Source organism: Catharus ustulatus, chromosome 3 (genome assembly GCF_009819885.2).
Source record: "Catharus ustulatus isolate bCatUst1 chromosome 3, bCatUst1.pri.v2, whole genome shotgun sequence".
Taxonomy (NCBI): domain Eukaryota; kingdom Metazoa; phylum Chordata; class Aves; order Passeriformes; family Turdidae; genus Catharus; species Catharus ustulatus.
The window spans coordinates 72,117,637-72,141,244 of NC_046223.1; the positions used below are offsets into that span (position 1 = coordinate 72,117,637).

The 23,608-nt window shown below is 40.8% G+C and overlaps 2 protein-coding genes across 12 annotated transcripts in view; one reads left to right on the forward strand and one right to left on the reverse strand.

The window, feature by feature from the left end:
* The window catches only part of SESN1 (sestrin 1), a 78,127-nt gene extending 73,923 nt beyond the window's left edge, over positions 1–4,204 (forward strand). For all 5 annotated transcript variants that reach the window (XM_033055667.1, XM_033055671.1, XM_033055668.1 and 2 more), the window contains 4 exons: positions 758–870; positions 1,099–1,289; positions 1,464–1,608; positions 3,117–4,204. In XM_033055667.1, the coding sequence (XP_032911558.1) occupies positions 758–870; positions 1,099–1,289; positions 1,464–1,608; positions 3,117–3,203 (536 nt within the window). In that variant the 3' untranslated portion in view covers positions 3,204–4,204. The remainder of the gene's footprint in view (positions 1–757; positions 871–1,098; positions 1,290–1,463; positions 1,609–3,116) is intronic.
* The window catches only part of ARMC2 (armadillo repeat containing 2), an 86,056-nt gene that overhangs the window by 12,150 nt on the left and 50,298 nt on the right, over positions 1–23,608 (reverse strand). For 3 of the 7 annotated variants that reach the window (XM_033055664.2, XM_033055660.2, XM_033055663.2), the window contains exons 16-21: positions 19,424–19,745; positions 17,900–18,022; positions 16,024–16,137; positions 14,583–14,715; positions 11,376–11,533; positions 7,128–7,303 (exon numbers count right to left, since the gene is read on the reverse strand). In XM_033055664.2, coding sequence (XP_032911555.1) covers positions 7,170–7,303; positions 11,376–11,533; positions 14,583–14,715; positions 16,024–16,137; positions 17,900–18,022; positions 19,424–19,745 — 984 coding nt within the window. In that variant the 3' untranslated portion in view covers positions 7,128–7,169. The other 4 variants (XR_004417422.2, XM_033055662.2, XM_033055665.2 and 1 more) reach the window with 4 other exon arrangements.

The following is a 23,608-nucleotide window of genomic DNA, read 5'->3' on the forward strand; positions in this document are numbered from 1 at the left end:
TTTAAGAAATACTTCTGCCAAAGGGGAAATAAGTGCTATTAGATGTCTCACAAACACCATTTCTTTGAAGGAATCAAGATTAGGGATGCCTTATTTTCTTCCAGGAACATTTAAAAGCAAATTACTTGTGGCTGCTCACAGACACACCATAACACTCTCTGACCAATATTGTGTTTAATAGAAATCTCCAGAAGAAATGGAATCTCTCTCGAGAGTTTTAGAAGTTTCACAGGAGATTTAAGCATCCTGCAAGACACTGTAAAAACAAGACACTTGACATGCTTTGCTATTCAAGTGTATGAAACTTTTCAGATGAATGAGAGACAATACTTAATCTATTAAAAGTTTAGGGTTGTCATGGGCTTTTCATTACAATTTCCTCTTAAGACAAACTTGGCATAGAAGTCCCAGAAGTGTCTTTTTTAATAAGCTCTCTGTTACAAACCAGACTTTCCCCCTGACATTTTTACAGACCTCTTTAGTTAGGGAAAAAATGTCCCCTAGATTCAGGGGATAGGGTAAAGACTGCAGTACAACAGAAGGGAGAAAAAGATTTTTGTCTGTAAGAAAAAGCCTGAGTGTTTCTCAAAGAGTTGCCTCTGAGCACCATAGCTACAGGCACAATTCTAATATGGGTAGTCCAGTGAAAATGTGTTTGATTAAAAAGCACAGAGACCTATTCTTTTGCAGGAGTTTTGCTCATACACTTCCAATTTCTTCTTTCCAAATTGTGTGGAATTGTGTTTGCTATTAACAGAAGATGAAGAATCTGCAGCAACAAGAGATGTGTCTCGTCACTTTGAGGATACCAGCTATGGTTACAAAGACTTCTCCAGACATGGAATGCACGTGCCCACCTTTCGTGTTCAGGTAAAAGGCTGGGGGCTGCTGTCAGGAGGCTTAGGGAACAACCTGTTCATTGTGCCAGATATCAAACCTGGAAACGGCTGTGCTCTCACTGCCCTGTGGGTGAGGCTTAAAGCCAGCAAATTAACAACCCCTACCCCAGTGAAATATCTGCCCTGGAATCTTTAAAGCTCTGGGTATTCACAAGTTAATTTCTGAAATGCTCCATTCTGCATTTTTGTTTATTCTAAGGATTATTCCTGGGAAGACCATGGCTATTCCTTGGTTAATCGTCTCTATCCAGACGTGGGACAACTACTTGATGAGAAGTTCCATATTGCTTATAATCTGACTTACAACACAATGGCCATGCACAAAGATGTGGATACCTCAATGCTAAGACGAGCTATTTGGAACTATATTCATTGTATGTTTGGAATAAGGTCAGTTTTACTGGTTTTGTTCTAAACACATTGGCTTTTCTTTCTCAGGTATGGGGGAGGGCCACTAGTGTTACACTTACCCAGTAATTTATTTTGCCATAGGAACTTAGAAACAATGCAAGTGAAATGACTGCTGCTTGAAAATGAAAGTGTTTTTCTTTCAATTCCAAACAGATACGATGATTATGACTATGGTGAAATTAATCAGTTGTTGGACCGCAGCTTTAAAGTTTATATCAAGACTGTGGTTTGCACTCCTGAAAAGACCACAAAAAGAATGTATGATAGCTTCTGGAGACAGTTTAAACACTCTGAGAAGGTACAGTTGGTGTGCATGCTGAGGGACAGCCACGGGCCCCAGATCAGTGTCTCCCTGACAGCCACACAGCTTAAGCTTTAGCTGATGCTCCTGGGGTTCTGCTCACAGTCAAGTCATTGGGAAGTGTCATGTACCCAGGCTGAAATAATCTCCCCTTTCCTGCTGCCTGTGTGCTAGCTAACAGCTGACATGGACTGGGCAAGCTCTGAGCAGTACAGGGGCTTGGAGATGAGAATGGTACAGCTTTACCTCAATTGCAGTCAGTACTGCCGGTATCCCAGAGAGGCAGGGAAGTGGTGCAAGATCCATCCATCCATCCCTTGGCAGCAGATCTGGAACAGCTCTCTGACTGCCCCAGCATCTTTCCAGTCCCCTGGTCCTTCTGGCATGGATAGCCCCAAAGCAGTTTCTTTGTTAAAGCCTAAAAGCTCTGCTGCTGGGTTACAGTCTGAATTGCACCTCCCAGTCACATTTCCTGTTGTTATTTCTCTGCCTCATTTAAACTCAATGCTAAAACAAAAAATGCAGAAATCATTAATGTTCAAATCATTAGAGGCTCTAGTTCTTGATAAACCCCTTAAAGCAGGGTGCTATAACTACAATGATTTAAGATGGTTCAAGTAAAACACTGCCTATGTTTTGGTTAGACTAGCTGTGATAGATGAGCTTTCTAAGCACACAAATCCTTCTTTAAAGCCCCAAACTTTGCATCTCCATAGCCATAAAAATCTAAGGCTCATTACTGTATGTGTCACTGACCATACATCATTCATGGAGATCATGCAGATGAAATCACACACAGCCCTTACATGCCAGAGCAAACTCACAGCAACCTGATGTCAGTGAGAAAATACTTTCACACCCTCCTGCCCACAAGTTTCTGATCTCATCCTCAAAGACATGACAGACATACAGTAAAGGTATTGAGGGGATGATCTGAGGAGCTTAAATTCTTACCTCCAGTAGCTACTGAACACCTGTGTCTCTGTATAGATAGCAAGTTTATGGCACTTAAGAGTTTTTCTGGTGCTTCACCTTGGCCAACCACTCTGTGTTGTTCAGGTGGTAGCTGCCTCTGTGTTTCTCTCTCAGTCCCCAGGAGCAAATGTCCTCATCACCTCTGCCTTTGCTAGCACTGCCCTTCTGCCTTAATCATCAGCCTCATTAAAACTGAACAAGCCCTGCATAATTGTGCTACTGAAGAAGGGCTTGAAAGCTTGTCTGTTTTTTCCTGCTAAACCATCTGGTCTGCTAAAGGATGATTTCCTCTTCCTATGGCCCTGCCTAAGTGTGCCCATGAGCCAGTGCCACTCTGTGCCACAGCACCAGGTGTGGCATTGTTTCCTCTGCCTCCCTCAGTGAGCTCCACAGCGAGATCTGGGTGGTGACATGGGCAGTGCTCCCCTGCTGCTGCTGCACCAGCACTACATCCACAGCCCTGAGGCCTCCCTTGGCTGCAGTGCGTGGTGGTGAGCACAGTGCTAAAGCACTTCTCCTCTCTCCCAAAGGTCCATGTAAATTTGCTTCTGGTAGAAGCTCGGATGCAAGCCGAACTACTTTATGCTCTGAGAGCTATTACTCGCTATATGACCTGATGTCTCTGGCTGCCTGTCGACGTTGGAATGTTCTGCAGCTGCAGTATGGCAGAGGAAGATATGAAGCCTCAGGACCAACAGTAGCTATAAGTTAAGATGCCCATTGTGCCATAACTCCTTTAGTTTCAGCTATTTCCATGTTTGGAATATCATTGCTGCCACTGGACAGCGAACGCTTGGCAGTTGACAGGGTTGTGCGGAAGTGCTGCCTGCTCATGGTATTTTGGCTTTAGACAGCCCAGGACATTCTCTGAACTTGTGGCAATCTAGCAAACCATAGATACATAGATCTTGTGTTAAGGCAAATTCTGGGACTTGATGGCATTTGCTTTCCCTACGAGAATAATTTTAGAAAATCTTGATGCTGCTATTTGTGCAGGTGGAGTGAACAGACCCAGGCTGTTCCAGTTGAGCTAGAAGTGAAAGTGAGCACTGCTATTGTCTGAGCCTTTACTGTGTGTGGTTTCAAAAAAGCCTTGTTATTTAGATTCCCTGTTTAATCAGAACTAAACCTCCTCTGTCCACACTGACAATTTGAAAGATAGCAGTCAATTTTCTCAACTAGTTTAGCCTTAAAAACAGGATGTTTGTTCAGCATTATTTTGTGAGCTCCAAAGTGCAATGGTCTTCCTATGGAAAGAAGGGGACTGGAGTCCTCAGAGTTTCTTAGAGATCTACCTACACAAAGTGTTGAGTAGCTTCTTGTCCTCCTTTTCATGGATGAACGAAGAAGGAGCTAGGACAAGGTGTGGGAATGTTGTTCTAGACTGCCAAACAGGCCTACTGTATTACATGCCCAACGCTGGTCTTAATGATTTTTGCAGTTGCTTAAATAACTAGGCTAAAAAACATCTATTTTTAGTAAATCAAAACATGATTTAAATGCTGACATTTAATATACAGTGGTTTTGGAGAACACATGAATACTTTTGTATGAGTGTGAATTGCTTTTTAAATTTGTCAGTATTACTGGTATTTTTGAAATAAAGGTAACAACTTTTTCTCTTGGTGTTTCTGTGTAGTTTAACTTCAGGCTTCTGTTCTTACTGGTTCTAAGACCATTTAAAATGTTTGAAACAGTAACTGAGCAAACATAGTTAGAATCACGAGCCATTAATTTTTTAACTCCTGGTGGGAGGAACAGTTTAAAAACAGAGTTAGAGCTTCACTAACTATAGTGGGAACACCTCTTCTGTACCGCTGATATTTTCACCCATTTGGACTAAGCTCTCTGACACAAGTTGTGAGTCTTGGGGTGTGTAGTGCAGGGCCAGGAGTTGGACTCGATGATGCTAATGAGTCCTTTCCAGCTCAGCTGATTGTATGATTTTCTGTGATTCTGTGAAATGAATTTTCCCAAGCCCAGAAGCAGCATCAATTTAATTTTTGTCCTCTGGCCTGGGTCTCAGCTCAGACTGGTTTCTCTTTTTACAGAACCTTCTGAGAACAGTTTTAAGTTTACAGTCCAAGAAGCTAAAATATCTAAAAAGATCTGGAGGAGAAAGATTAATAAACTGTCAAAAATTGTGACTAACAGGAAGCATCTGGTGCTTCCTCTTAACTGAAAATACAGGATTTTTAATGTTCCAAAAACAGAGCAAAACTTTCCTGTCTTAAGGGCATTGTACAGCTGAGCTGAGCCTTTCCAGTCTGTGAACAGTTTCTGCAGTGCTTCAGTCTCTAGGTACTTTCTGGGGTCAAAGGTAGGCATGAATTTTTCCAAGAAACCCAAACTGGCCATTTCCATCCTATGCTCTCCAGCCACATCTCATTTTTCAAGCAGTAAGCACTGCAGTGGATATGTTGTATGAGTGGCTTTATCTGGTCACAACCTGCAGGCAATCCCACCTCACTGCCCAGTACCCCCAGGCAGCTCTGGCAGAGCCCAGCCTCTTGTGCACCTCAGCTGTGGTGCTGGCAGCTCTCCCCAAGGAGAACAGGAATGGGCTCCTGGACATGAGAGAGATGCTGCACTAAGGTCTGTTGCAGAGATACCCAATGGTAAATGATGCCATAAGAACATACCTGAAATCCAGCATTCTGGAGCTGCTTCTTACTACTCACAGGTTTTTCTCCAGAGGAAGGCAGAGGCTAGTATAGCTCGACCAGACCCCTCAAGGGTCCTGTGCTGCCCCCTCTTCTCAATCCAGCTCCTCTGAACATGCCTCTTCCTGCACAAAGGCCAAAGCTCACAGATCGTGGCTGTCCCAAGATCCCCAGCTCTGCCCTGTGCTGCAGACACGGCACTTCAGGCTCTTGGTTACAGTTTGATCAGTAATACTGACATAATTAGTGTTGTATTTGAACAAATCTTAATTGCCCAAGCACCACCTTGACTTGAGCCAGCCATCAGTTTCAGCTGCCTTGTGACAGAGACTCAGCCCTTGTCAATTCTGATCAGTCCTGCTGACAGGGCTTGGCCACGGGCACCTTTTCTAGTGCCCCCACCCTGCCCTGCACAGCTGGATGTTTGCCTGCCTTGCTGTGACACAAATGCCAGGAACAAATGCCTCCAGCTTCTTCCCCACAGGGACTACTTACCCATCATTCTTTCTTTAATACTCTCTCAAAGCAAATCCATTCTTTTCTCCCAGAAACAAATGGACACTGAAGCCATTTATCTTCCCTTCAGCTAAAATTAAAATGGCAAAAGAAGGGATGATAATTGAGATACTTATGAGCTGAGCAGAGCTGTTGTTGGAGCCAAACCACATTGAATGTCAAGCACTTCTCTCCTGTGGATTGCAGTGACAGCCACCGCACAAGCTCCCAAAGCAGGGCTGACCTTGCTGGGCACAAGTAATACCTGAGCTGCTGAGACACAAAGAATGAAGCAAATTTTATCACTTCCACTGAAGTTTCCTCCTCACCATTCCCAAAACCTGGACTATGAAATCTCCTTTTCTCTGCCCCATAAAAGCAGATATCTAAACTAGGAAAGAAGTCTTGCTGCCCTTCTACTACGGCTCTACTTCCTGACCTCCTTGCTGTCTCTCCTCACCTGGAAGCAGAGGTCTGGGCACTACATAAGGCAGAGAGAACAGTGCCACTGAGGGAGCTCTGAATCACTGCCTGCCAACAAATTCCTCCATTCTCCCAGGATTGCCAGGCTGGAGCTGCAGCAGTCAGGAGGAACAGGGTGAAAGAGGTCTGTTACGGCCCCACATGGAGACACAGGTTTAGGGGAGACAGCTGGCCAAGAAATCTGAGAAGTAGAGGCACACAGGCAGCTCCTGGGAGTGTGGAACCAACTGAAAGAAGGTAAAATCTTCTCTGACATCACAGATATGGGCATTTTGCCAAAAGATGTGAAGTCCCAATTCAGAAGAGACCAACACAGCTGGACCTACATCCCACAAGCATCAAAGCAGCAGCTGGGTTAGCTGGGATACCCTAGACCCTAGCCCCTAGTGTCAGAAGGAAGGGAGATCTCCCAAGGAAAGGGGGTGACTTTCCCTGACCACCAACGTGTTTGATCTCAAGAGTGAAGCTCATGAAGGAACACAGGACAAGGCCCCAACAGCATTCTGTCCCAGAAGTTCCTTAAGGTAAAAGTGTGTCAAAGTCTGCAGGTGAGATGTGGCTTCTGTCACATAACATTCGTTTGCAGAGCATTTTTGGTACTACAGAGGTCCCAGTGCTCACTCATAATTTACCTTTTAAAAATTAGAAGTCAAGCAAAATATTTTGGCTTAATTTTTCCAGTCAAGAAGCAATGCAGTTACTAGACAAGTCACACTGAACAGCTGCTTCATCAGCTAAAGTATATTTTAAAACACATGCAAAAAATTCATACAAGTTCTTCAAAAGATAGCATCCAGTACATAAATGCCAGGCTTTTCTAACTTATTTTTTAAAACAGTCATTCTCTCCAAACAAGTTTACCAATGGCAATGTATAGATGTATTAGAAATATAAATTTACCTGACAAAAAAACCCCCGACTGTTTAAGATGGAGTGATAGACTCAGCTGGAAGAGTGATGGCTTTGAATTCTGTCAAGAAGTTTTTCTGCCACGGGTTTGAACTCTCTTTCCCAATATACTCTTTGGCAGTCCTTTATATCTCTGTCAAGGCTGCACTCCAACTCTACCTCTTCATCTGTAATCAAGGAAAATACCATCATCAGATCCAGATAAAAATATACTCAACTACATATTTTGTGACACATACAGCTTACCAGCTCTGCACTTGAGATAAGCATCACTGTCTGAGTGTCTTAGATTTAATTGGAAAAAAAGGTCGGTAAGGTCAGTAGAACAGTGAAAATAGCATTGCACGTTCTTTTTTTCTCACACCTCACAGTGTCTCCAAGACAAAAACTGTCTCTGAGATTGAATATTTACTGTGACTGTCAGTCTGGAAAGTTCCCAGGGTTTAACATTGCCCACAGCAATCTTGCTGAAGTGAGCAATCCATTGATCTAACTATAACTATGTTTTTCTTGCCCCAAATTGCTCTGCTAATCTGGAGACTCTTTCAAACTCTAGCTATTCTCACACTGAAGGAACATAAACCACACTAGTTACTGTATTTACTGATGCTCTCCCTTCCTTGCAAATTTCAAAAATAAAACAACAGGATAGTCTTTAATAGATAATGTTAGGAATGAAAGGAAGTCATCAGTCATTTTTCCCCCCTCCACTTTGCCTGGCATTGGATGTGGCAAAGAGACAAACTCTGAGAGAAAATAGAAATCACACTGCAACCAGAAGTATTCTGAATCAGGAATCCACAAACACAACTGCTAATGCTGAACAAATGTTTCCACACAGTTTAACAGAAGGATATTTGACATTTGATATTTGATTTTGTCCATAAACAGACCTAAAATGAAGGTAGAATCCTGCTCCAAATAGGCAATACTTAACCCTTGGCCTGCACTATGAAAAAGCACCAGATTCACAATGTGTTAAACAAATAACTCTTATTGCACAGTCACAGCAGGTAAAGGCAAATTGAGGCTGAAGAAAAAATTCAGTTACCCGCATTTTGAGTCAAACTGTGTCTAGAAGAGATGCTCCAACAGCACTTACTCCCATCCAAAAGCCATGCTAAGGTGCCTGTGCAGATCAGATGGCCTGAGCTGAGACAAATATGAAGGAGGAAATGACATTCCTGTGTGTGGAGATGGGCTCCAGCTCACACAAAGTTACCAGCAACTGGAAACACAAGAAGTACTTGGCTTCTGTGCCACTACACTGCAACTACTGAAATTAAGAGAGAGGCTGATTGTGAGAAAGATTCCAAAACAGGTTCTAGGTAAGGAGATGACATTTAGAGTTTTTTGTAATAAAATAAAGAGGAAAAGAACACCCATTATTTCAAGAAAGATCATAAGAAAGTCTTATCTCTGCAGAAAGAAAACTTGTAATCAGAGATAAAATCCAGCCTCCAGCATCAAATCTGTATTTGATGATGTCATAGGATAATTTAGGTTGGAAAAAACCTCTGGAGTAAAATCACCATGCATCAGTTTGCTCTAGTCCATGTACTGTTGAGTACTGAACACCTTCTACAACAGCAGCCTGTTCCAGTCCTTAACCCCCGCCACAATGGAAATCTCTTTTCCTAATGTTTAATTGGAATTTTGTCTTATTGCAACCTGTGCCCATTAGCTCTTGTTCTATCCATGGCACAGTAACCCAACATACCTAAAATCAATCTCAGCAGAAGAGAATCCAGAGACCCTGAAGTGGAAAATAAGGGATTATGGGGTTTGTTTTCGAGGATAACTGCTTTGCCTACTCCTGGGGTTTTTTTTTTACCCAAATTAACTCTGTTCTAACACAGAGTGAGAAGCATTTCTCCCTTTTATTAGACAGCTGTGGTCCCCAGACATCAACTGAATATTTATGGAATCACTGAGGTCGAGAATTCCAGCCTTCAAGAACAAGGGTCAGAAGCAGTTCAAAGCTGAAGTGTTGAACTGAAACAGTAAATTTCCCAAAGCAGAATGTGAGTAACGCTGTGGATCAGTGAGGATCAGTGTTCTGCATGCAAGCAGATAATTTAATTTTCCCACGACTCTCCTCAAAAACCAGAAATATTGGGTCCTGGCCAAAGAGCATATGTGCTGGCTGCAAGCCCAGGAACAAGACAAACACACTGGGCCTGCATACTGTGGGGGAAACTGGAGACTGGAGTGCAGACCCCTGCAGTCTGCAAGGGCTGCCCATCCTTGAAACACTGGCAAGACAGGGGTTGGGAGCACTGGAAGCTCTGTCATGTCGTGTAAGAGTTCACATGGGCTGAGATTCCAAAATAACTTCCTGGAATTGATAGTGGAGGTAAAAGTCAGCCCAAGAAAAAGTCTGGAGAGAGCGGGAGAAACTTTCTCTTCCGTGAAAGACCAAACAGAACAATGTTCCCAAGACAGAGGCTCATCTCCACTGCTGCTCATGAGGGCCTGGGCCAAGGCAAAGCTGCTGCCAGGGGCCTGGGAACAGCAGCCTCCAGAAGTGCTGAGCCAGCAGAGTGACACGAAATTCAAGAGCAGCTGAAAGAAAGTGAATGACAAGTGCCATTGGAAATCAGGGCCACTGCATCCCAGGCTGCTGGGATCAGGCAGGGAAAAAGAAAAAGCAAATAGTGCCCTTGGTCCAGCCTTTCTCTTGGGCACATCATCTTTTCAGGCCATTTCCATTCCCTTTTGCTTCCTTGTATCTTTTGTCATCCTGTGCCAGATGGGGGAGGGAAAATAAAAGGGAGGAGGCCAAGCACAGCAGGTGAAGCGAGGTGTCTGCTGTGCCATGCTCCACTTTTTCCGCTTCCTGAGGGTGTGCTGACGCTCAAGCACAGTTCGCTGGCTGTCAGCAGTTGCCTCCTGCTTCCTGAATGATAGAATCAGAGCAATGACAGTTCAAGGCTGTTACTGTACACAATGGCAGGAGGAAGATGTAGGACAATATTAACCAGCTGCTATTACTAAGATCTGTTGGCTCTCTGCACACAGAGGAACCAGATCCAATGAGTAAGATGTGCTTTTCCTACAGTTCCTCTTCTGATTACAGTGTGAAGAAGACTGGCTTTCTGATTTAATTCTAACCTATTCCTAAGTAATTACCATTACAGCTGCATTACAATCACAGCTGTAACTGCAACTGCAATTGTATGTGAACTTCCAATTCATGAAAGTTATACTATTCAATGAGAGTTACAACTGCTATCCAGCCTGGACTGTGCAGTCAAATCAATTGCTTCAATAAGTAGTGTTAATTGCAGAGGAAAAAAGTAAGCATGTACTTTCTAAAACAAATATATATACCCCTTGCTGTGTGCCAGAAAATTCAAACATAATTGTGCTGTAAAGTTTGCAGGTCTCTTGCAGAATGCTAAAAAGTGCAGTAATAACCTTGAATCACTGCTATTTTGGGATAAATAGATGGAATTACTGCACACATTAAGAAAAAGTCCATCATAGCAAGGAATGTAATACAAGGAACTATTACAGAAGCAAATACCAGTAATTCTGCTTTAACTGGAAAGAAGTTCTCACAAATCCACCCACTTTTCTGACTTGTCTACAACAAAAGACATCAACGAGATTTCACATTCGCTCTGGGTCTGACAGTAAGCATACATCTTAAATCAATTTCCAATTAAAACCATCACCAAATACAGTTACTTTCCTTCAATCTAGTTTACATTTTAAAGATTTTTTTAAGATAATTGCAAGTGCCCTACCCAAAATAAAATCATAAGTAAAGCAGTGCTCAAAAACGAAAGGACAAAAATTACATATGCTGGCTACAGAACTATTACACAGCCACTAAACTATGTAAAATTTGAAGCAAAAGTAAATGCTCAGATGAAAAGATCCCACTGGGTAAGCAAATCAAGGTCCTTACACTCACCTTTCAGCCTTTGTGCAGCAAAGAGCATGCCCTTCCCGGCTTTAGGGAGCAGATGAGAAATTGTCAGGATGTTGTCCTTCCCCACAAGGAGACCAGAGAGAAAAGAAAGGTGGCCAGGCAGCAAAGTCACCCCAGAAATGCCATGGTCCCCAGGGGACCAGTATGTGCTGTGCAAGGACCACTGTGCTGCTGGACACTCCACACTGGCCAGCCACTGAAAGCTGCAGGACAGACTTCCCACCCAAACCAATCCTACTTTGATTTTGCTCCTTCAATTTCTTTTATTGAGGAAAAGAGACCAAGACCACAAGCCTCACCCAGAAATGCTGTGAGCAGCAGCAGCAGCATGTTGGTGTCTTCTCCAAAGCAGGAGGCCGCGCTCGTCATGTCCTCACTGTAGTTCCACAGGGTTTTGCAGATCAAACACGAGAGCTGCCAGTCTGCCGGCCCAAAGTCTTGTAAGCAGTCAACCAACCTGTCAGTGCCAAACAAAACCAGTGGTTTGTTCCATGGAATTTTCTCCTGAGCTCTTCCAAATCTGGCAGTCTAGAAATGTAAGCAAGTTCTATGGAAGTTTGCAGGAAAATTCTACGTTAATAAACTTCAGATGCTACTTTCTTGCTCAGTAACTTCCCCCTTTTCATTTAATGTAGTTCCCCAAGGATGTGGACATGCCTTTTGTCTAGACATGTGTGTGCCTGCCTGCAGCTGCCCATCCTCTGTAACTTTCTAACCAAACTGACCAATTTCACTCACATACTTTGCAAATGCAACTACTTCAAAGACACTAAAATTCCACCAAATTTCATTACAGTCTGTGACTGTCTCAGCGGCTACCACTAAAGCAGAGATTGCAATCCAAGCCAAACTTTCAGACACTAATGTTTCATCTGGAAAAGAGGGTGAGAATGCAGAAAAAGCTTCAGTCAGAATATCCATCTCGCTACACATCAGATCATCTCACCAAAAAAACAAACCCAAAGGAATTTTTTACTTCCACAATCAAAGGATTACCTTTCACAGTCAGTAAAGTCTCGCAATTCTGCAGATCTCACCCATTCTTGCATTTCCTCAGCCTGTACTCCCAAGGGACTCCTCTCAGAGATGCCTGTTATATTAAGGACCATTACGTTCCAGACCTTTCTCCCTATCTCCCTTCCTTGCAGACACCAAATGCAGGTTGGATCCTAAACAGGACTCTGAAATGAAGCTGTAACTTTTCTGTCTACACCAGCTTACACACAGTAGCTATCCAGAGCTCTCATTTCCAAATTGAAGGTCCTTGGGCTGCAGAAGTAAACCTCTTCCACCTGCTGTCCCTGGTGACCTCTCCAATAGTAATCCTTCGCTGCTGTTCTGTTCTTCAACCTCAGGACCCCCTCCTTCCCTCACTTCTCCACTTTACAGAGACTTATAATCAGTTGATTAGTAAAGGGCAACTACTATATTCAGGTATGGCTGAAAATAACAGTCATGGAAGACCACCCAAAATGTGGTTTGCTTTTTTTCTCCTCTCTGAAGGCAGTCATTGTGGAACAACAGGAGGCATCTCATGAAAACCCAAAAGAACTTGCCCTAATTTTTTTTTAATTAAACTCTCTGACAAGACTAATTCCCTATTGTCTTTGAGGCACTACATATTGGTATAATAATCTCAGTTCCAAAAATGCATAGAGCTTCTTAACAATCACTTTCAAATTCTCTAGATTCATTCCATGTTGTTACTGCTTTTTGTTCCTTTCCTCATAAATTTTCAGACACAGTATAGAAAATTCTGAATTTATATGATTCTATAGGCTACAGAGTATTCTGTATCATAGAAATTTCTCACATTTATTATTCAATTTGCCAGCAACTCTTTTGTATTCTCTTTTTTCAGCTTTATATTGTAAGTTAACTAGAACATGGGAAGGAAGGACGAGAAGACTATGCATTGTTTACAGTGTATAAAAAAGTAATTATATGATGTATGAACAGGAAAGCATTTCAAAGTGAGGCATATTGTTTCATAACTGTGGGCTTTACCAACTGCTTTATGAACACAGGAACATGATCTTTCATGTTGCTCCAATTAAGCTGGATCCGCTATTATCTGAACATCAAAGCCACAAGTGTTGCAGTGGTTTTTCAAGGTCTAATATCCCTTACAATGTTATAACGCCTTAAACTTGAACTCCCGGAGAGAGGAGACTCAGGAACTGATCTCTGCAGAGTATGGCTACGAGTAGGTACAGTAATTTCACGATTATAAGCTGCACTTCCGGGTGTAAGCAACTTTTTGTTCTTTGTCCATATATAAGCCGCACCTGATTATAAGCCGCACATTAAAATACAGAGTGTGATAAAAGGTATCTATTCTATCACCATCTGTTGAGGGTGGGGGGCAGTGATCCTTATCTCCATGGGAAATGTTCTGCTAATGGGCCATCCATTGAAACCAGGCGGGGCATTGTTCTTTATCTTTTCACAACCCATCCTTCCTCCAAGGAGTTATCTTCTGCTAATGGCCCATTGAGTCCCACTGTGGGACTGATAAAATTACTTCATCCCTTTGGAAGTTGCTCCAGCCAGGGGGAAGAGCCCAACATTTCTCACCAAGATACAAACAGAGGTTTTGGGACACTAAGGTAGCCCCTTTCTCCACTGGACTCCAGAGGAAAACCGGATTTCTCCACATCACCACTGGACCTCCAGAGGGAAACTGCACCTTCTACAGGAGCACTGCTCCAACTAAATCACATCTGTCATTGCAGGAGGATGCAGCCACCATTTAATGGGACTGCTAACAACACCCAGCCTGACAGGGTGTCAGGTTGTACTCTGACTTTGTCAGGGTTTGGAGTTTGTTTCTTTGTAGTACTGTATTTCTATTTTAATTTCCCTAGTAAAGAACTGTTATTCCTAATTCCCATATCTTTTCCTGAGAGCTGTTTGATTTCAAAATTATAATAATTTGGAGGGAGGGGTTTTACATTCTCCATTTCAAAGAGAAGCTCCTGCCTTTCTCAGCAGACACCTGTCTTCCAAACTAAAACAGCAACTTTTTGTTCTTTGTCCGTATATAACCCGTACCTGATTATAAGCCGCACTTTGGGTTCGGACCAAAATTTTAGTCAAAAAGGTGTGGCTTATAATCGTGAAATTACTTTTCCCTGCAAAAACAAGGGACCATGTGGGATATCAGTTCCTGAAGCACCTTCACACTTGCACCAGACACACATTGACTGTGCTGTTCACTGCAGCCCACCTAGGATCTAGCTGAGGCAAGCACAAGCAGCTGCAAAGCCAGGCCTTAGTTGCTTTCTTTTGTGGTACCCTCTGCTGGGTACAGAGGGTCTTTGGGAGACTTTTCTGTGGGGTTTGGCTCATATGAAAGGCTTGTTCTCAAAGAACTTTAAACACCAAGTATCTATTATGCTGGCATCTTTATTACAAGCTACTGGACCCAGTAAAAATATTTCAATTGAAACTTTTTAGCCAAACTACTCAAAATTGCCTTTTCTCAAGCACAATCAGGAACTTACTTTCCAATTCCTCCTTCTTCCATCAGAAAAGCTCGTTTGTTCTCATCCACTGTGAGATTAAGCAGAACTCCACAGGCAGGAAAACAGACCTCTCGGTTCTTGGAATCGAGCAAAGCAATCATGAACTTGTATACTGGATTGTAAAGAAGAGAAGAGTATTACTAGGAAGATGGATTTACCATACAAGTGGCATTACCATAGACTTATTAGGAAGCACTCAAATGCAGGATACCCTATCCAAAAATTCACCTTTGTAGTGTATTACTGTATTGGTAGAAGAGGTACATGACAGACTAACATCATGCAGAACACCAGCATCCTTCCAAAAAACAAACCAGAAATTTTAGTAATAAAAATACACCAAAGAAATGTGAAAATCCCATCAGAAGAGGCTAAGTTGACCAAACTGAATTGCAGTTTACATCTTGAAAGTATCACCCACACTTTCCATCCTGAGCGAGCAGAAATTGTAAGGATTTGGCATGTAGCACTCAGAGGGGGAAGTTCTTTCCCCTGTGAGTGCAGGGTTGCCCCAGACTGCACCAAGCCCAGCTGGAAGTGTAGCAGCCTGGGACTCCTGTGGGAGCGCCCTGCACACCTGCTGGCACTGACTGCAGAGTTGTGGAGTCAACCTCAGCGCTGGCCTCACTGAGAGGAAGCTTCTCAGCAATTCCTGAGCTTGGCACACCAACACCACAGTCTTTCCCAGCTGGAAAATTTAGTCCTTTGACTGAGACTGTTCACCAGGAACCAGCTACTAAGGGTCACTTCTCCCTTCAAATATGGTGATGTGCCACCCTTGGATCACCTCACTTTCAGCACCAAGAGGCAGACAAAAAAAAAAAATTACAGTGAACTGGTGTCTAAGCTGATGACACACCTTCTGCGGAAAGCAAGGAGTTGCCATTTTCCCCAAAACTCTTTAGATACCCAAAGCAAAAGGACTTGATAAGACTTGTATCCTACTTCACCCCCAGGCAAACAGGAGGTCTTTGCTGAGGCAGTCAAATCCTAGCTGCATGTTACAAAGTGCTAACAAAGCTGTCAACTATGGGAATTAAAAATTTGAGATTAAGAACCTAAAGATCTTACTTGGATTTTCATTTTTTTATCATATCACTACTAACCTGCAGGATCTGAAAAGCTAGTTGAGTAAAGGGAAGTTTCAAATTTGAAACTTTAAGAAAAACAGAGTTTCTGTAGTATTTACCTTTGTGAAAGTATCACAGCATATTTTTCCTACTCCAATTTCCACTTTAATGAAACTGAAAGAAAATGATGTTTATAACTACTATTATTGGATTCTAATGTCTGCCTAATTTACAAAACATCAGGGAAGATTGCTTCTACCCTTTAACTGAGACAGCTTATTAACAATCTTTTCTTTTTAGAACCATGGAAATTTAAAAATAGAACTCCTACAAATGCAAAAGTAACTCACTCTTTTTCTGCATGATGAAATCACGGATCTCATGATGCTGGGAAAGATTGCCAAAGACTCTGACAGCCTCCACAACTGCATCCATATTGTAACTCATTAACAGCTTTACAAGCACTATTGGTTTGCAGAGAAATTAAATAAAAATAATTACTTGGAAATCACAAATACATGGGGTTTTTTTTATCAGTGAATATCAGATTTCAAACAGCAACAGCGATAAATCTAATAAATGGGAGTAGTTGTCTGTCTGTCTGGTGGCAGCAAAGAGGGTGAGTTGATGGTAGAACAAGAATGAAATTGTGTAGTGATTTGAAGATAAAACAAAGAGCTCCAATATGGAACTAAATGCGAAGAAATAAATGAGGAGTTATGGAGACAATCTAAGCGCAGTTGTAATAATGGGAGCCAGTTCTGCTATGCAATTTTGAGTGGGTTCTTGTGAAAATCGAGGAAGACATAATTTTTAAAATGTTGTAATATACGAGAATTTACTTAGATCCTGAACAGATGGTCTTATGGTGGGATAGCTCCTAAAGCTCAAATTATTTTCTGACATTAGTTCTGTTTTCTTCTCAGTGCTGCTATAACAAGCAAACACATTTTCTCTGAATAGCTACTTAATATTGTCCCAATCTGAAACATTCACATCTTTGCTGCTTTTCTGTTTAATAGTTTCACATATGATCAGTGTGTACTTCAGCAACAGAAATGAAACCTTCAGCACTTCCTAGGAAAAGCTACCATCATGGAGGATTTTGGTGCATGGCAGAGGAGTGATGTTACAGATGCTACATTTATCAGTCTTCTGTGAGTACAAAGCAAAGTACTGAAATCAGTCCATCATACAGAGGATTCAAAGAAGTCAACCCTTAGCCCTTCATACAACAGAAGAGAGAAAAAAATATACAAGGGAGGTTGGCTTCATTCTCATTACTTCTGCCTCTGCATGTTGCAATACTGAACACACCTTGAACTTGTCTTAGATATCTGAAGGGATTTTGTCCACCACTTGTATCAAACAGCAAGTATTGTCAAAACATCTGCAGGAGCAGAAAGCCTGCTGGTCTTCCATCAAAAGGTTTCCTCTTTTCTCAGTTCAGGAAGGTAATGGGACTAGTTTCACATGCCAACAAATAGGACAGAAGTAATTTGTTTCCAACCAGCCACAAGAGGCAGTTGGCTTATAGGTGATAAAATGAGTCGTGACAGAACAGCAGAGCTGTTACCTACAGAGAATATGATGTCTACCAGTCCAGGCACTGGGCTGACAACCAGGATATTTTTTCCTATTCCTCATTCTACCTGTTGTGCAAACTTCAGGTTCTGTCTCTCCCCAATGTCTTGTCTATTTAGACAGAGGGATGTGCAAGACACAGCCTAACTCTTCTACAACATTAACACAATAGTCCCAGAAGTCAGTGCAGTTCCCACACATTGCTGTCCATAACGTCAGAGGGGAGAGAACCACTCAATACAATATCGCCAATGGATTTACAAGCCAGAAACAGACAGAAATCAAATTTTACAGGTATAGAAAGTAACAAGAAGTAAAAAACCCTACTGCCATAATGTGATTATTCTGGCTCAGGTATATGGATTTTGAAAAAATCTAGCAAAAATTGCCAAACAGAAAACAATACAGCAAATTCCTCTGTGGAGGAAAAGAAGGGGTTTTGTGAACAACCCAACTATTTTCATGTAAGTCACAGTATTATTTTTTTTAAAAATGGGAAATCATTATTAAAATAATTTAGCCCTATGAACCGCATACTCCTGCAATACCACAAAATGTTATCAATGTCTTCACTTTCTGTTGTGTAAAACTGTTTCTGCTTTCTAAAAGCTACACATAAAGGACTAGTTTAAATGTGCTTACTTTCAGCAATGTGTAGCTTCTCATCTTGAACTGCAGAATTCTCCACTTGGTAGTAGGACAAATTGTTGATTGTTGTTGCAGCATTGATGACCAACTCTTCACAGGCATCAACTGACTTGTATTCTGAGATTAAAAAAACCCCAAAACATATGCATATGCAGATAAACACACACATCTAATTTTGCAGTGCATTAGATATCAGAAGCAAACTGAGTAATAGTTTACATGGCCATAACTGCAGTCAAACTTTCTGTTGTTCAGTAACATAGCAGAAGCTAACAGGAACACCTATCCAAAAATGGCAATACAAAACCACTCTCTCCCACTATTAATTTACAGAAATCATTGTGACTCAGGTAACATAGTTTAAAATTTAGTTGGTTAAGGCATTTTACAAATCCTGTTTGGTGTTTTAAGATGACACTGAGGAGCGTCCCTTGCAGAAACAGGCCTGTGTGACAAACATGGAGAAATGCCAAGGACTATTATACTGAACTGTCAGGTATCTAAGGAAAAAAAACCCTCAAAAATATCTGAAAGATTTTTCTCTTAGCATTCCTGACAGAATGTTAACCCATCTAAAAGTCTGAAAGACTTATTTGTCCGAGGTCTCTGGCCTCAGAAGCGAAGAGTGAAGGAAACACAAGAGGGACAAGTTCACAGGGAGACAGAACATTTTGTAATAAACTGACTGATAGAGTGCTCAAGAAGAGGAGAGGGTGGCAGAGAGAAGCTTTGAAGGTCAAAAGCACTTGCACAATCATTAAGACAGTTTCAACCCATGAGACAGAACCAAGTGAGTCTGACTTGTCTCATCCCTCATGATTGTTAAGACAGTGTACAATCAGGTTGGTTATCTTAACATAATATTTAATGTTCTCATTATACAGTAAAATATACTGAGCTGCTTAAGATGTATCTTGTCACAGCCTAAACTCTGTTACAGGAAGAACAGACCAGCCCTGATCTGTAATTAGATTTACGAGGGGATCAGTAAGTGGTTAAGGAACTGCAGTCCTAATCCTCCATTTGGAGGGAGACATCCTCTTCCATATGAAAGAGATAGAAGGTTGGAAGACTGAAAAAGAAGAAAAAAGTAAGAGAAAATTCACTGAAGAGGCTGAAAGTTATGGGTACAGAGATCAGAAACAATTCAAAACAGTCACAGAAAGTGCAAACCTTCAAAAAAACCAAACCACCACCAAACACATCTACATAGTACCTGAATAAACTTTCATTACATATTAACTCATAAGTGAGATATGTTTAAAATAAAATTTGTTTTCTTATCTTTAATGATCCTATCTGCAAATCTGATCACTGAATTAAAGAATTCTACAACATCTTTCCCCAGATACTGAAAACTCAGTACCAAAGCAGCAATGCTTCCACTGTCTCAAGCAGGCCTACCACATAAAACAGTTTATGAATATCAGCCAATTGGCTTAGGAGTTTTTTGCAACGGGAAGTCTTAAACTCTCCTTACAGGCTGAACGAAAGTAACAAACACAAAATATGTATTACCTAGTACTGTAATAAGTAATCCTACAAGAGGATGGGCAGTTGCCAGAGCTGCGCCTACTCTAGGGTGGATGGAGAGATTGGCCAGCACTCTTATCAGTTTTATCAGAACATCTTCTGCTTTTGAAGGATACTTTTGGTCTTTTTTTCCTTTCCCTTTTTTATCACGGTGCCATGTCAGTGCATTCAAATCAAGTTCATAGTATGTTTGGAATAAGGATGTCAAAGTGTTAACACTTCCTTTTTCTTTAAAAACTCGCTCCCGGGACTGGTCACTCTTTGCTGTTAAATTACCAAGAATGAAGATGACACGGATAACCAAATCCTGTAACAAAATAAAGAAACAAACCATGTTATATAGAAAACATCAGAAGGTGGTAGATGCTTAAAAAGAAAGTAATACTTCTTTTGCTTCCCAATTCAGGTAACAGCACATTCAGAACAACAGATGGAATGCCAAACACAGCAACTAGAAATAATTCCTATGCTACCAATTTTCATAACCTGATTTACAGAAGAAATCAAAGACATCTGACAGAACTAGTAGAGCACTGGAGTAATTACTAATGAGATATATTTAGTACAGGTCATCTATTTTTAGCAAGCCCACAGTAATCTTAAAATGTCTTAAAACTGCACTTCATATAACTAGAACAATCATATGGGCCAGGATTTACCAAACCTTCAAGTAAGCAAGTGTCAGCTGCGACAGGCAGAGACCACAACATTTCCTTTTCTAGGCCTGGTAACCATTGTAGAGGTTAAACCCTGTCCCCTTGATTTAAGTTTTATTCATTTTGTTGTTCATTCACATCTGTTTAATTTCTTACAGATAGTTGAATTATTTGTTCCAGTTTTTTATCAGAAATATATTCTAAATTGACTGGTCTGTCATTCCCCAGTTCCTCCTCTTTCTCCTTTTAAAAACAGGCACCTTGTAATTCTTCATAACTCATAATTCTTCCTTCTATGACCTTTTAAATTCTTCATAACTTTTCAAGAATCCCAGAGATTGGGATTCCCTTTCTGTCTTTTAGTAAACACCAAAAGGTAAATTTCAGCTGGTTTGACGACATTTAATATGTTTCAGCTTGTTTTTTAGTGATAAAAGAATCCAGGCTGAAATAGAGATTATTGATTATTTATTTGTTCATACATAACCCTTTCACAAAAATAAGTGGGGGGAAAAAAAGGCATTTCACAATTCACTATTCACAGTGGTATCTGCCAGTAATGCCACCTTCTTCTGAACACCAGAGCAATTATTTCCTTGTTGTCTTCTCACTGTTCTATAAAAGGTTTTGTTTCTTTTTACATCCCTTTGTAGTTCCACCTCATATTGTGCTCTGTTAAGGTTTTTTTCTGATTTTATATGCTCTTCCTACCCTTCTATTTTTATCATTGCTGAACAAGACCCATTTTCTATTTTTGTAAGGTATCACGAGATCTCATGATTTAACCAAGTTGCTCTCCTAAAGCACTTTCTAGCCTGACCTTCATATTGCACATACTGAGATACAACCTTTTAGTGGCAAGACTAGTGGATCCTAACTGAATGGCATTCAACAACATCCCCATCTTTTTCTCACCCACCAGCATGTGACAACAAAAAAGTTCTGAAAGTCCAAAGTAACTCAAGTTTAAGCTACTTAAAACATTTCCCTCTGTCACTTGCCTCAAAACCTACTCATTTTTTTTTTAAGTCTGTAGCTTTACCTTAGTGGTGTAGGTAAAGTAACAGAATTTCTTCAAGTACATGAGAACCATCCACCTTTAGCTGCTTACCTGCTGGACTTGCACTAACCTAGAATTTTGCTATACAATTCATATGTTGTTTTTCTTCAAATATCATAATTATATTCACACATATTCTAACCCTTCCGATATTAGTGACGTAAGTTAACCAGGCACAGCTACATTAGCTAAACTAATACTGAAGGGAAAAGATGTTTAAGCAGCAACTCCTTCTTTGATACATGCCTTCATCAGTAAGTTTCAGGTCTTAAGCCTCTGCCACAAGACACTGGCAATAACATCCTCCCAGGAAGATGAGTGCTATGCCTGAACATGAGAAGCAGCAGTCTCCCAAGTGACGAAATTGTTTTCATATCCATGTATTTAATAATATTACTCTGTAGGACCCACTTCCACTTTTTTTTTTAACTAGGCATCACATTTTTGTTAGGATCTAAATGTCATCAAGACATTTTTTTATGAATATTCTTAATGACTAACCACTAAGTGCTTTCACCTTTGCTGGCACAACACCCAACTCACAAAGGCTGTAAAAATTTGAAACAAACAACTGATGAATCAGAAGAGAGAACTGAAAAAAAGTAGGCAGTCTAGTTTGACTCGTTTATATTGACTTTCTAATTTTGGCCAAAATGGTATCAGCCCAGCAACAGCTCTGCCCAATGAGGAAAGAGACAAACAGGTACCACACAGCAATCAACTGATATTTTGAGAAGTGTGATCTCAGCTGTGCTTTCCACCTACAGCCCAGCAAAACAAACTTATAAAATACTTCTTTTTTAGCTAAGCACATCCGGCTTTAATAGAATAGTACTGAAGTTTCATTATCTTTCAGTGAAAATTTAACTAGCAAACTCAAAGAGGAAAGTTGTGCAACTTCTATGAGTAGTACAATGCTTAAGGGTTTGTTTTATTTTTGGCTAGATATCTTTAAATGCTCATGGGTAAGGACTGCAAGAGTAAGAAATGGAATTTAGAATGGCTGTATAAAAAAATGCATACAAAGTTACATGATATTTTGAAACTGCTTGCAAGACTAAACCTGTGCAAGGCCCATGGGCCTTTCTGTACATAGCACCTTTCTGTACATAGCAAAAAGTCAATATAATAAATGAGATTACTGTACATTTCCACATGGTCAGAGTATTAACTGTATATTGAATTTCACACATTCTTTCACACTTATATAAAAATAACATTTATCAGATTTAAACATGTTTAAACATGTATTGCACTAAAGACAAACTAGATTAAAGACAGGAATTACACTCAGTTATTTCATCTTTTTATAGTGAGGCATTCATGTGAGACATGATGAACACAGAGTGTACTCAAACCTGAGTGGAAGGCTATATACAAGAGCACACAGCTTCACTTACACAAATAAATTTGAACAAACAAATCAAGAAAAGCTTGAGATCTTTTTCTTTGCTTCCTATCTGTGAAGAAACTGTCGTATTTCAGGTTTTGAGGTGATAATGGCACCACATACTCCATCAGCATTTGACTCTTATTCTTCTGGCAACTGAAACATAAACATTTGATTCATCATGCTAAATATTTTTTTGCTTATCTACTTCTAAAGTTCTCTTCCTTGTACTGCCCTAGTAGCAAAGGTACCCCATGTACCTGCTGAGTCACAGAACCTGACAACAGTTTATCTTGGCAATTAAAGTACACCTGCCTTTCAATGTAAGCATGATGAGCAGACATAGACTGTACAGACGACCTTATCAGTATGGAAGGAAAGCAAATTAGGTCAAGATCAATAAGGAAGGACACTCTAATCTAGAACCTGTGAATGCTGGCCAAGTTCCTGTTACTTTATTTGCTGTCAGGGCCCTCAGAATGAGGGGGATAGTACAAAACAAAAGGTCAGATGCCAGTGGTTGAGTTCCTATTGAATCATCAGCTGCAAATGAAATCTGCTTTCCATGTTACACAAATTTCAGTGGAGTTAGTCAAAATTCTACCACCTGCCCTGCTTCTCATTCAAATCTAATTTACACTTCCCTTCCAAATTAGTATTTCTGCTTCATCATGCACTTTGGAAAGAAAATTCGGGAGTTTTCTTCGCAGGGTCAGATAGTCAACTTATAGGCAAAATTACTGTAGTTACACTAACTCACAGCTAATCTCTTCCAAATACAGTAAAGATTCATCTTGAAGTGACATTTATAGCTGGAAAAAATTATGTTCAAACTCAGAAATGACAGCTGTCACAATATGAAACTCAATTTAAAGAATAAAAAAAGAGGGAGAGGGCAGTGATGTAAAACACTGTGGAAGTATTTTAAAAAATTAGAAAATTTCTTGACTGAGGAATGTGAAGTAAGGAGCAGAGAGGAGAAGTTTCGCCCCAGTGACAGCAGGGAGTACCTTGTCAGTAAAGAGAACCTCCTTTCCCCCTTAAATATTAATGCATGTGAGGAG